This window comes from Struthio camelus, chromosome 6 (assembly GCF_040807025.1).
Source record: "Struthio camelus isolate bStrCam1 chromosome 6, bStrCam1.hap1, whole genome shotgun sequence".
NCBI classification, from domain to species: domain Eukaryota; kingdom Metazoa; phylum Chordata; class Aves; order Struthioniformes; family Struthionidae; genus Struthio; species Struthio camelus.
The window spans coordinates 23,866,773-23,881,332 of record NC_090947.1 but is presented as its reverse complement, the minus strand read 5'-3'; the positions used below and the strand labels follow the sequence as shown (position 1 = coordinate 23,881,332).

Below are 14,560 nucleotides of genomic sequence, written 5' to 3'. Positions count from 1 at the left end.
GAATACGGGCTAAATTTCAACGGCTGTCTAGCCAAGCAATCTACTTTTTGCTATCTGATGTACATTTGAACTAGTTCTTAGTAAAACAGTTAAAGAAACTAAATAAAGCCACCATACTACAAGATTTTTCATCACTCCTGTCTCCACAGTCGTCATCATGGTCACAGATAAAGGCTCGGGGAATACATTCTCCATTAGCACACTGAAACTGCGTACTGGCACATCCACGTGCTGAAAGAGATTTGAGCGCAGAAAGAAACAGAAAGAATTTGTCAGAAAACTACAATGTTTATCTTAAAAAGAGGGCCTATAAAGTCTATTTGGGTTCACTCTCCATGTGGTACTTACTGCAATTAGCTTCATCAGAAGAATCTCTGCAATCCACTTTGCTATCACATCGCTGGCTTGCATTAAAACACGCTCCGTTTGCACAAGATAACTGTTCACATGTTGGGTAGCCTACATAAGAAATCCTTCAGTATTAGAACAAATATTAGACAATAGAGTATAATGATTATGTGGTCACACATATCCATTGTTAACAGCATGTCTGGATTTACAGAAAAACAAAAAAGGAACACAACACATCCCATACTACTACAGATAAACAACCCATTTATCCAGTAACCCATCTCCTCTAGCAGATATTTAAGAATAACGTCCAGATAAATGCTACAAAACCTAGGGGAGAGACTAGGGGAGAAACGAGATGCTCTCCCCCAGCCCAAAAAGATCTACAACCCAAATGATTTACAACGGGATAGAAAATGACATAATACTAGAGGAGAGCAAGCAGTAAACATTGGTTTTCTTTACTTGCATCTCAGCTGTATGTTTTATTGATCTTAACAAAATTACTTAATGAGATAGAAAGGAAGTTCCCGAAACTTACAGATACTAGAGATACTTCAGATATTCACAGTTTTGTTCTCATTAAGCCTAGGATATTAAACTCCCAAGTTTAACTTGGGAGGAGCCACTTTGGGACCTCCGGACTTGATGACTTGTTTTCCCCTTCCCCAGAATAAGACAAGGATTATTTCAGACAACTTGGAACTTTTTCTGAAAATATTTATGCATACAAACAGTCGGTGAGTTCAGTGGAACTATCCAACAAAGTAAGCATGTGCAGCGCCAGAGTAGTTGAGCAAGAGAAGGCGAGTTTAGCTTAGCTTGCTGCCCTTTAGAAAAAAAGTTGCTCATTACAGGCAAACAGCCGGTCAAAAAGCAAGTAACCGCTATTTTTAGAAGTGGCATTTACTGAAGGTTTTCCTCTGTATGGATGAATTAGGCAGCTAGGTAAATGAATCCAAGAATCAGAATAATCAAATTTCATTTTGCACCTTTTAGTTTTTCAGTCTAAATTCTGATCTCAAATTATTTCCATACAAGTTATTAAAGTGGATATAGCAGGCTCTTGCTTAGGCACATTTTCACTCATAGCACGTGGAATTCAAAACATGGATTATGAAATCACTCAAGTGGAACTCAGAAAAGCCACAATTCTTCCAGGCAGTGGCAAACTATTTTGCTTGGTTTTGCTCTTCTGCATATCACCACATTCCCACTAAACTTAATTAATCTATTGAGTAGGCTTACATGATTTTAACTGCTCTTTAGGAAGTTCTTAATGTGAGAATATAAACAGCTTAGATGTCCACTATAACATATAGTGGACACTATATATAGTTTGGTCTAGCCAGACTCTCTCTCTGGCTGATTCATTTCCATTCCATTCATTTTCACAGCAGTAAATGTGAGCCAGCAACTGACAGGTAAGAACAGTACGTGTCTAATTCAGGGAAAGGTCGTTGCAGAGTACAAGGATTCCAGATACAGAGTCCACACCTGTTACCTTCAGATACTAGTTCACAGAACTTCTATTCTAAAAGCCTGCATGGACAACGCCAACATATGGCCTAAACATGATTAGCATCCTTCTGCCTACTTTCCACTCAAATAAACTCCCTTTTAACACAGACAACTCATAAATCTTTTGCTTGAGTTGGGCTTATGAACAAATTGGAAAAAGCCTCAGAAAAAACATGAATTCTGTAGTCTTAACTCTGGGCTTACAGAAGGTAAGCAAGGACCAATTGGCAGCTATGGTTTATTGTTCACTGTGGGATCCATGCTTCCTGCCTGTCTGGAATCAGAGAAGACATCCCAGTAAAGCAACCATCACAGTTCTACTGCATAGCAGGAAATAGGCATTACAATACAAGAGCACTGTAACTATTTGTGGGGCACATATAAGAACAGTAATTGCTTTCACTTGGTAATTGCATTCAAGTCTGCAACAGAGAGGAAAAGCTTCTAAGGGGAATTATAAAGGATGAGCTTGTATCTTTCTCAACTTTCTTCATATCCCACAGAAACACCTCCAGTGATGTTCTAAGCTGTTTCTAATGGACTGAACACCACAGAACAAAAAAGGAGTTGGACCTCTTGCCCTGCACTCTTTCCTCATGAATGCCCAGACAAACTAAGGACCTTGCCGGCAATAATGTGCAACCTTTTCTCAAGCACGTATTAAAAACCCTTTGAAGAAGGAAGAACTTGTAGAAGTTTTCTCTCCTGCAGCAAGCCTTGAATTGCACTGAAGGCTGCAGCCAATGTATTGCAGGGTTCAGGAGAATCTGTGTCATCAGGACAGTTCTGCAGTAGTTAGGATAGTCATCAAAACTTTTACGGGAGAAGAAGCAGCAAAGAAAGAGGAACTAAGCAGAAATCCTGGCTTCTTGGAGGGTCAACCACTACATTGCACTTTCTTAGGAAAGTCAATAGCACCTAGCCATCACCAACTGTGAAGTTCTGAAAAAGAAAAAAAGAAAAATCTGGACCTTGGCAGTGAGGTGGGTAGGAACGGGAAGTCTCCTGAAGTGGAACACCTATACAATCCAGCTTAATGAAAAGGTCTCCACCAAAGAAAATCTTGAAGGTGACCATCAGTACGTTTTAAATTTAAGAAGTGTGAAGATCTTATACCTATTCACTGTATTTGCGACTTGCAAAATAAACATTTTCTAGCTTTTCTTTGACCACCTTTTTTCTTAGGGAGAACTAAGAGTCCTCTGTGAGCACCTGATCCCGGAGCAGGGTATTTGGGTCTTAAAAAAACAAAGCTATATGAGAACTGATAGAAATCGGAGAATTCGGTCATACTGCTTCTGTAGGGATTTTCTAGGCTGCACACAGACAAAGTGTCAGAGTTCTGTGAGTGACCTAGAACATGAAAAAGTACAACAGCCAAAGGATGGGTTCCCATCCTGGGACTCAGATACAAAGGTTTTTCTCTAGCTCAGCAACACGTAGATTAGAAAGAGATGAAAAGGAAGAAGGTTCTGAGTTAAAAGAGGGAAAAGTTAGGTAATTTGCATCTATGGAGGTCTGCAATTACAGCTGTGCAACAGCAGAGAGTGAAGAGAGTAGCAGAAGGCAGAACATGGGATTAGGAGAGAAAAGTGAAGGACCAGACAGAGAAATATAAATGCTGTTTTCTTTCACCCTGCCTTTAATTGTGAAGTGCCTCCATTTTATGTTACCATTGTTTCATTTGTCTTTTTCTCCTAAGAGCATCTGAACCTTTCACTAATTATGGAGATCATCTTTTCTTAGTGATCACAGTTCCTAGAAGATGATGCGAGTTTTGTGAAAATAGGGGGGAATCCAGCTACATCCATTCCTGAATAAAGGAAACTCTTCTCTCCCTCCACTTTTCGCTCCATTTTTCTCAAAAAATTACTTTTCTGCAATCCGTCACCTTATGGTGTGCCAGCATTTCACTTGCAAAATGTGATCAATTGGCAGAGGTCAGCACAAACGACAGATGAGGCACATTGTTGCTTATAAACCACAAGCTGTTTCGGGGAACAACTTGCAAATCCATTTAAATTGCATCTTTCAATATATACACACAAAAGATGCTTGAAAGCTATGCCACAGGGATTGCTAAAGCTACCTTTTTTTGCTCTCTGCCTAACATTTTTATTCTGCAAGCTCAATAAGCTGGAAATACTTCTGTACAAAAACAGTAATAGCAAACAGTTGCAACACTGGTACTGGATTCAGCAGGCATTGACCTCTGTCATACAACCTGGAAGCGTAGCCTTCTTTAACCCTAACTCATGTTATAAGAAGGAGGGGTTAAAAAAAGGGCATTTTCCTACTCTCATGTGTCACTTATTACAGCAATATTTCAAATCATTTTACAAAATAAAATCAATTAAAACCCTTTGATTCACTGCCACGAGTCACCACGTCACAGTGGGCACACCAAAGCACAGATAGCTTTAGGCTATCATAGGCAACAGAAAGAGGACTTACTGCAAGCCTAAGACTCCTGTGAACTAAGTGATATCACGTAGTGTCCATAGCAGTGATACTTTGAGAGCTAGCAGACTGACCAGAGCCTCATCTTGATACTTGACACTCTAGTCTTCAACTGCCTTCACTACCTTGCTCCAGTTTGGCTGGTTCCCAGTTCCAAATCCTCCCTGGTGCAAAGATATCCTCCAGCCTGAAGTTCTGCCTTGTCCTGCAGCTGATATATACAGTATCTCCATCAAGAACATGAGCTCCCTCTCTGACCATGACCTTTTCTTCCTGCTTGGACCACCCCCTATACTTTCCTCAGGTCTTGGACTCTGTTCAACGTCACTGAGGCTTGTACCATCTCCACAAACCCATCCCAGACCTGATTGCCCACTTCCTACTCAAAACAGCTACTTATGGTAGGGAACAAGACAATTGCATGTTAAGCAGTCAACCCATCGCAGCAAGTGAACATCCAAATTGGAATTAAAAATTCAGAGTTTCTGGGCCTGCACTCAGCCCATCAGCCTCAACAAAAATATCTTTAAAAGACTTCCCCTTTCTCCCTGATGGCCTCATAGTGTAGTGACCTGTCTCAGCTGCCACAGCTGTATCCAGGAAGTTTATTCTGTTAGTCACAGCAGAACAAAATGGAGATGGTTGGGGTTTGCATTTTTCTACTAAAAAGCTGAGGTGGAGAGGGAATTCTACCTTTACTTTAAAAAAAAAAAAAAAAGTATATCACACAGAAAAGTGATATTGGCTGCTTACTGCTAAGAAGTATTTGCAACCTCAATAGTCTGTTACCTCATTCTGCATTTCTAAAGTTTTAAAATGGAAAGGTTAAAAAAAATAAAAAGCTCCTAACTTTTAAGTTGGGAAAACAGCTTGACATATATATTTAATGAAAGTAGAAACTACATTAATCTTATGAAATAAGAAAGCTTCAATACACTAATTACATGACCCGTAGTTGAAACATTGTTCTGATGTGTATCTTAGCCTCTGCATGGGTAGTTTTCTCTTGCAGTTAATCCCATTAGGAATAAAATGGACTAAGGCTTGAATCTGCTTGTTCCATTTTATTGCATGCTTAATTGCCGAGCTACTTCATATTGGTGACATTTTGCATTTGACTAGTTTCTTAAATAATGTAACTTATTCAGAATCAAAACTTAATGTTCTTTACAATTCAAATCTGCTTCCAGAAAGATCAATAAGCGGAAGCCATAAGCAAGCAGACGTCATGTTACTGAAGTCTTCCTTAAGTTTTACATGCTTGTGATACTGTGTGAAATAAAAGAACTATTGTTAAAAAACACTTGTTTCTCAAAAGTTCCCGAATGTACCATTTTCACTTATGAAATACTTTAGTGTAAATTAATCTGGTAAGGAAAAAGGCCAAACAGAGATATTTCTGCTTTTTTGTTGTTGTTGTCTGCATAGGGTATTTCTCCTCTATTTATTATGCTATAGAACAGGAAACAAATGGATGAAAATGGTGGGAAAAATTAACACTCAAGGCAAATGTTAGAATCTGCTTCAAGACAGTAAAATCTAACACTTAAACTAATCCCTAATGTATAGTTTATCATAAAATCATCAAATGATTCATTTTCTCTTATGGCTTCTGTTTAAAGTTTCAGATCTTGCAAGATAAAGGGGCAATAAAATTAACCAGCCTTCCTGGAGAGGTCGTCTTGTTATCAACTTTGTGATTCTCTTGTCTTCCAGCACCATCACATTTCTTTAAACTCACCCAACGCTCCCACTTTTAATGTTACAAGTCACAATCATTCTTGTGGCTTAGAGGCACTGTCAACACATATGCTAATCAATTAGAGTAATGGCTGTTGAATGACATGAGGCAGTACCTCTCCCAGGGGCTAAATATACTGCCTTCAAAACAGTCACTGGGTCTACTGGTTGATGCAGCAATGACTGGATCCATGAACAAAATCTGGATTTCCCACACAGCAACAGAGCACTACTGCTAAGGTATTTAGAGACCCTTTTCCAAAGTCCTTTTTTAATTTATTCAGTTGTGAATGTTAAAAATGAAGTTAAATGTGCACTTCAATTTACAAACATCACTGTGGCTTGTAGTCTGAATAAAAAAAATTCTGAGTATTGACCTTAGGACCCTACTCCCAGTCTGCCACATATCTGCTGTATTATTATGATCACATCATTTTATCTGGCTATCCCATACCTTACTCAATGACTACTCACTGATTTCTCAGAGGTGCCAAGAAGCTCCTTTTTTGATTCACAGATATGCATTTTTTAAACAAATATACTTAGGAATTTTTTTAAAGCATCATATATTTGCTAAATTAAGTTACCAAATTCCTTTCTTCCTCTAAACTTCAAGAGGAAAAATGTCAAGCCACAGAAAATAGTCTGTCAGCAATGGTATGGATTTCTTGGGATCTTGGCATTTAAGCATTTGTGTTGGTGACTTCAGAATTGGCTGCATGTCTATCACATGGAAAAATTCCAAGTGTGCTGTCTCAGCAACCTTTTATTCCAAAGTGCCACTTTAGTTCTAAATCACTTTTCATTTTACAGAGAACACTCATTTTTAGCCACTTACGAGTCAGGGATAAAAAAGCACTGGCAGGTGGCTGGCCAAGTAATATGCTGGTTTTCCTTTATACAGCATGTACATATGTCCTTTTCTCCACAGGCAGAGCCATTAGCAACGTTTTATTTCTTACTCCTTTATCAATTCCTTCACCTCTTTTTTTTTTCCTAGATCTCTTTCTGAGTAAAGTTTGCAGTCTGGCTTTTTCCCAGAAGTATACAAAGCTCCAACAGCTGAAACATCAGCTTGTGTGTTACATGTTACTCATGACGTGCAAAGTTTCTCCTTAATACCAACAATGAACAAACATGTTGTTACATATGCTGTTACTCAGGTTTTAGGAAAAGCGCCTCAGAAAAAATGTGGCCTTTATTCTGTGGCCAACAGCACTTTCCATTGGTATTCAAAGTAGGCCAGGATTTATGGAGGTTGTAACCAAAAAGGCTGCCTGCAGACAGTCAAGCTGCATTAGCTCTGGGAGAGTTAGACTGAAAATGCTAGTTGTCCATATTGTGTCCATTTGGGCACAATGAAAGAATGTTATCTGAATACAGTACAACTCCATCCTTCTTCACCTTAATGGGAAGTTGCAGACTAGAACACAAATGCTTTTCAAAGGGTTAAACTGCCCTCACAGAAATGATCTGGGGCCAAATTCTGCCCTCCTGCACAGGTTATAGTTACCACTGATCTCAGCAAGCTGTATGCAAAGAGAATATGAAAAAATTATGCAAAGTTAGCTTTGAGTCTTCCATGGCTTTAAGCCATTTAAACATGGTGGGTATTTTACAATCCAATATTTATTAAGACACAGACAAACAAGAAGCCCTGATCCCATGGCAGCAGTTTGCATTTGAGTCCTGCAATAACGGAACTGTATCAGAACACCAGCTCTAATACACAAAAGAATCTGCAATGAAACTCCAATAACAAGAAACATATTGTGGTCATTCTGTCCATCAACAAGCCCTTTAATCTTACAAATTGATTAAAATGCCATGGGGAGATGAAATGAAACCAGATCTAGTGCTAAGAGCTAAGACTCACGGCAGTCTCTTTCATCTGTTCCATCAGTGCAGTCCTTTACTCGATCACACCTGTATGCACTTGGGATACATTGTCCATTTGAACACGTGAACTGCCGGCTTGAGCACGTCCTTCCCGCTGCAAAAAACAGGCACTCAGTGAAGTTTTCCATCAACCAAGTTGTTTTTTTTTTTTTTTTTTTTTTAAAAACAGAGAAAACTATTCTTTGTCTTCCTCTTTCTTAATAATCCAGTCTTTCTCACAAATATTAACATAGAACCTTCTCCTGTACCTTTGTGTGTCCAGGAAGATTAAAGAATACTTGACAAGCAAATGGCAGACAATATAGCTCTAATAGGCCTTCTGTACCCTGCAAGGCCACTGTTTCACCCCCCTAAAGGGGCTGAGAAATCCATACATAGTCCCACAGCCCTTTCATTCTGCCCTTTTTCAGAGTTCCCCCACCTCTTTGGGACCCGGACCTAAGTCAGGCCTTAGTACCAGCCTACGGACAACAAGAAAAAGCTTATCTAGATCAGACATGGGCTCATGATGGCACTTCTGTTATTTAGCCAGATGACGTGATGCAGCATTCCCATTGGCTTTATGCCAGCTGTTGGAAGACAAATAATACATGAAGAAAAATTCTGAACTTTAATAGGTAGAATGTGTATAGGGTATCAGTACATGATGTCATGTGGTCCTGGTACTTCTGATCAAATCCGAGGAACCTGAAAGCCAATTTCACCACACCGTTTAACCATGGCCTTGGTGCAATTCAAGAGAGAGGAAGAAATAGAGAGAGAGTCTTCCACAAATGCTGCTGATCCTCTCGCACCCCTGCCTATTACACACCCTCCAGATACTGATACCAGTGAATTCATATTGTGCTATTTACATCACTACATTAGTTACGTTTTTTGAATGGTTTTTAGAATCAGGTGCCAGGTATTAGGAATATGGAGCAGCAAGACACTATGGGATCTAAAGTCATCCAGTCAGGTCTCCCATAAACCACATGTATTAGAACACATATCCGCATGGAAAAAGTCACCAAATGCTCCCCAGCTCCCTGGTTATGTGAACTTTAGTAAGGACTGTGACAAAGTAGAAGAGGATCTTTACAATGAGACAACTGGTGCTGAGGATCCAACACCCACAAAGACGCGTTTTAGGGGATTTGCTTTGGACTCACCATAATCTGGACCTAAAGGCTGAATGACCATTAATGGTTAGAGCACAAAGCAAGCTCCTTGGAACATATCTCCTCACTGAGTTTCAGCTGAAAGGATATAGGATTAATTCTGGTTCACTGTTAAAAAACTTATCTTAAGGTTTTATCTTCAGTATATTCCACTTATTGTTCTGCATTCTCCAGGTGGAGAGAAAAGAGGCTGTTTATCATCAATAAACACAGTCCTGACTCTTATCAAAAAGTAATTTCCTCAAATATTGCTTTGTTACAAAGAGGAAACTTTCATCTCTTCCTTACACTTCACTAAATTCAAAACTAAAACAGAATTCCAATTTTGCCATCAAAATGAAATTCCTTTAGCACTGAAGGTGGAAGTGTCAGGAACAATCAAGAGATATCTGGGAGAAAAATGACCTCTAGGTTAAAAAGTATCTCCTTGTAATTGTTTTACCTAAAAGATTTAAATTACTAATTCCCACTGTTTAAAGTTTTCTGTATTATTTTGCTTGCTGGGACAAAACTATCACTAACTGTAAGTTATGTGGTCAACTACCCAAGCACATTACATATTAACAAGAAATCATCCAGACTGCCACCAAGTAAACACAGCTGAGTTGGAGATAAGACACTGCTACAACGCAGCAAGGACCTCAACAGTTAGCTATATTTTACATTCAGAACTAATAAGAGGACCAAGGATTATTTTGTGGATATCTTTTCTTGTGACAACAGTGTCAGTAGAAAACAAAACTGCACAATTCCACTTTGATTCCACTTATTTTATGCACGTTTTGTGTGCATAGTTAACAGTATGTCTTCTATTCTTAGACAGATTAATTGATTCTGCGAAGATACAACTGAAGGGTGAAATTACTGCTAACTTTTCTTCCCTTCTGTCATCTGCACTTTTGTTTCTTTCAGATTCATGTTATGTCTAAACACCACCCCAGTATATATGCTGGCACCTGGTCTGCTGCTCTGTAGGGGCTCTCTATTCCTTTTTCTGTCAGTGGTGCTCCCAAAGTGAGCCCAGCTATTGGGATACTACTCTCATTAGGAAAAAAAAAATAAAGTAAGAAAATAAAGTAAAACACATTTCCCTTCTTTTTCATGTGTGACTCCCAGCACTGTCACCCAGCTGGCTCTCAGAAAAAATTTCAAAAATTTCAAAAATGGAAATCTCCACTAGGATTACCAAGCACAGAGATATAAAAGTCCCTTTAGAAGAAGAAGGGCAAATACCAGTAGAGGGTTCAAATACAGCAGCAGTGGTAGGATGCTACTGTATATTTACTGAAAGAGCCTTTGCATAATACCCATGATTAATGAGTACATGGAGAACTATGGTAATTACAGTGACCTAGTTCAAAAGTCAACTCAGAGCTGTTGCTCTTTTTGCATTTTATATCTGCAGACTCCTTAGTTAACACATAACCAGTGATTGTGCTGACACCCACTTACAGGAAGAGGAGAACAAAAGGCAATTCACCTTAGTTCCATTTTTCCACCTTCCATGGGAATAAATATCAAGTTCTAAAAGCATACACCTCGTCTGAGAGTGAAGTTCTTCCAAAACTTAAACCTGTGAACCTCCCCGGAATCAAGGGGGTTACTTAGTAGCTACAAGCTATTCAGACAGTTTGAAGAAATTATCCAAAAATTGTACGTAGAACCAAAAGGAAAAAAAAAATAAATCCTATCCTCCTCACAAAGTAACTTCTAGTATTAAAAGCAGCAGCAAACTGGCTCTTCGGAACACTACCACACTTCTAGTCCTCTTTCATACAACACAGCACAGAACGTAAGTAGGTATAATAATCATCCCAGTTTACTGTTCATCATTTTGGTACATACCTAATCAGTATGTAGCCCTTAAGCTGCTTATGTACTAAATTAAAAAAAAAAAAAAACCAAGAAACATATATCATAGAAAGGGAAAGAACCTATGGCTATTACAGTTAAGTTGCTTTGCTCTTGACTTTTTTGCTCTATAACACATGGAGAACGTTAAACACTTTAGTTTAAAAAAAGTAATTAAAACATGATTAATATAGTGTAGCATATTAAAGTGAAATATTAATATTTATTAATATTAATTTGATATACTAAGATTAAGCTACCAAATGATAATGAAAGACCAGACTTTCACCCTATATCAGGATCTGAATATAAGATAGAATCGCTCCTGTCATTTTAAAAAACAAGAAGTTCAATAGCATCACTGAAGATGGTACAAGAATCTCTATCAAAATTTACTTCAACTGTTTGAAATTCCTTTTTCTCCTATAAATTTCAAACTTTTCTAGAGAGAAATGAACAGTATTTCTTTTTTTTTTTTTTTAATTCTGAGGCACTAGTGTGAATTTTAATATGCAGTAAATGAAGCAGCTTTTTCTGCAACTGATAGAATGTTTAGATATCCAGAAAATCATGTAATTTCACTATTCATTTTTCACACTACTAAATTCCATATCAAGCATAAAACTAATACGCACTTTTTTTAAAAATCTCTTTCTCTATTTTTCTTTACCTGAAACATCAGTAGCTTCCAGATTCCAAAATCTGGAGATGCATACTCAGATATACATGCTGCATTTTATTTATTTCAGATTTCAGAATATTTCATTTCTAGAAACTGTACATTAAAGGGATTCTTCTGGTAAAAGCTGTACTTACAGCAGGTTCGTTTCAATATGTTGCTGCATGAATGTCCTCTTACTTCACAAGCTTGGTAAAACATTAGGTCTTAAATACTTACGGCATTGTTGATGCTCATCTGAGCCATCTTCACAGTCTTCCTCATCATCACAAACCCATGATTGTGGGATACATTCACCATCAGTCTGACACTGAAACTGATTTCCCTCGCATGTTGGTTGTGCTAGTATAAGGAAGGGAAAAGATTGTTATTTCACAGCCATTTGGGAAAGAGCGTTCAAAAACAAAACAAAACAAAACAGGCAAAATGAAGGGGAAAAGGCGCCAAAGGCTAATGCCAGTTTAGTGAACTCCTATGTCTGCATCTTCAGTTTTGTACCTTCCCATGGAAAAAGACAGGCTGCTCTAGAAGGCAGGTCAGAGCAAGAAAAGAACCCTCTAGAAGTACCTCTTTTTCTTCACTTATATATGGAGTTAAGCTAGCTTCCCTATGTCCCCAGTATCCTGTTGAATTGCCCTCACACCTCCCCAGGGGCTTCATCCCTGGTTTTATTGCTCTTGCACAAAATCTACAGCTTTTAAGCTAAGGAAGAAGGTCTTTCAAAACAAGCTCATGATTCTCCTCCACGGATTCATGAGGCAGAAGTGAGGGTAAGGTTGAACAATCTGAATGCTGTTATTCCGACTCCACTGTGGACTTTTCGAAAAGCCTAATGACAGGGAGCTGTTAGCGAGAAAGGCCAAAATAAATGCTTGAAACTGTGTTACAGCCTGCTCCATCCCTAGTTAATACTCCTGAGAAGAATCACTAGCACAGCACAGTCCAGTACACAGGACTGTGGTCTTAATGATCTTTTTTCTTGGGATCGTGTTTTTGGCCTCTGCTGTGCTGCGAGTCAACCAGAAACACTTTGCACTCATAGAACAAAGCGTAAGCACAACCATCATTGTAAACAAAGCTTTCAAAGGAGAAACTAAAAGCGCTTTATGAACGTAAGAGTTGGAAAATATTAAACTATATTAGAGGTAAAGCACTTAAAGGGACAAAATCAAACACATACAACAGATGCACTTCATGCACAATCTTTTCATTCCTTTTTCAAGTATCAAAGAACAATATTGCAATATAATTTTAAATACAGGACAGTTTTGAATGGCTTAAACCTAGCTTCCTAGGTACTTATATGCCCCTTTATCTACACTATATTAATATGTTGTATTTAAAAGAACAATTAACTGACCAAAACTGAAAAGTTTCGTTTTCATCTTCCTAACTGATGTCATGTATGAAAATGAGAACAACTCAACTTCATCATTACGTTACTTACGACAAACGTAGTAGGTGCCAGGTTTTTAGTTTTCACAGATTCAACAGGGATTTTACTCACAGTTTGTTCAAAGCCCTACTACTTCTTTCTAGTTTTAGTTCAGAACTAAGCTGAAATGGCAAGCTACAGGAAACCACCATTTTTTCCCCCCAGTTAAAGGCATTCCTCATCCAGAACTGCGCTAGTTTGCAGGACTGGCTAAACTACTAAGCAACAAATCAAGCTACCAGCCTGGAGAAATGACCTCCAATTTCTATATGGGTCAAACAGCAAAGAAACAATCCAATGTGAAAAGAACCAATACAAATTTGTCTTTTTCACTCCACATCAGCTGAGGGGCAAAAACTGGCCTAAACAATGAATGGGTTGACAGCTACAACAGCCCACAAAACCTCAAAGAACATTGCAACACAGATAGTAAATTGCAGGTAGGTTTATGAAAACATACTGTGGAAGGAATTTCTTCATTTTCAGAGTGTCTTAACATTCAGGTGGCAAGAATCTTTGTGAACGGACACTATAATCCATCTGAATGTGATTGCTGTCCCTGAGCTGCTGGCACAGAGGGTACCACCACCACACTAAACAACTTATCAAGACTCCACTTGAGCTGCAGTAGGTAGGGCTTGTTGTCTGTGGTCTCAAAGATGTGAAATTTGGAGCTTAAGTGATGCTGGTGGTCATTGTACATACATCCAGTATTCAGGATCACTGCAGTAATGATATACAATACATTTCTAAACCTACTTAGGACCTAGTCCACATCAGAAGAAATAGCATTATTAGACACTCAGATTTTGAAGAAAAGGCTAAGTCATGTTAGATGCTGAGCCTTACTTGATTTCCTGACTACCAAAGCCAATGGTCTCAAGAGACATGACTCAAAACAGATTCTTCATTCATCCCAGGAACTAGGATTTTGCTCCCCCTTCTCTTCCTTATTGCACCAAAGATGCAGCTGAGTACATTGGAATCTAAGTATTTCTCATATTATAAAGAGGTTGCTCTACAGTTGCTTCACTTACGACAACCAGCTTCATCTGTATCATCTGAGCAGTCTCTGGCCCCATCACACCTCCAGTCTGCTGGAATGCAGCGACCATTTCCACAGCGAAACTGCCCACGCTCACATCCTGTGATAAAACAGAGTAACAGGCAGGTTAGCAGTGCCAGCACATCAAAACAGACACTGGAGTGTACTCCTGTCAAATAACTGTAACTTATCCATGACCCTGTCACATGGAAAGGGGAGAAAACAAACATGGTGATAACATATACATACAAAAAACTATGAAGATAAATATATATATCTCTAGGAAAAAAGTACTGGGCCAAATTCTACATTGTTTACATTTCTACCTGCGCAGTCAATCAAAAAAGAGAAGGACCACCTCCAAATCTTACAGAATAGTCCCCAGAGAAACTGCTATAAAGTTGCTGTTCATTTTAACG

The 14,560-nt window shown here is 38.6% G+C and overlaps 1 protein-coding gene across 1 annotated transcript in view; it reads right to left on the bottom strand.

Moving 5' to 3' along the window:
- The window catches only part of LRP2 (LDL receptor related protein 2), a 138,322-nt gene that overhangs the window by 99,162 nt on the left and 24,600 nt on the right, over window positions 1-14,560 (bottom strand). Inside the window, exons 9-13 of the mRNA XM_068948677.1 lie at window positions 14,134-14,241; window positions 11,881-12,003; window positions 7,949-8,065; window positions 349-459; window positions 118-231 (exon numbers count right to left, since the gene is read on the bottom strand). Of these exons, the coding sequence (XP_068804778.1) occupies window positions 118-231; window positions 349-459; window positions 7,949-8,065; window positions 11,881-12,003; window positions 14,134-14,241 (573 nt within the window). The remainder of the gene's footprint in view (window positions 1-117; window positions 232-348; window positions 460-7,948; window positions 8,066-11,880; window positions 12,004-14,133; window positions 14,242-14,560) is intronic.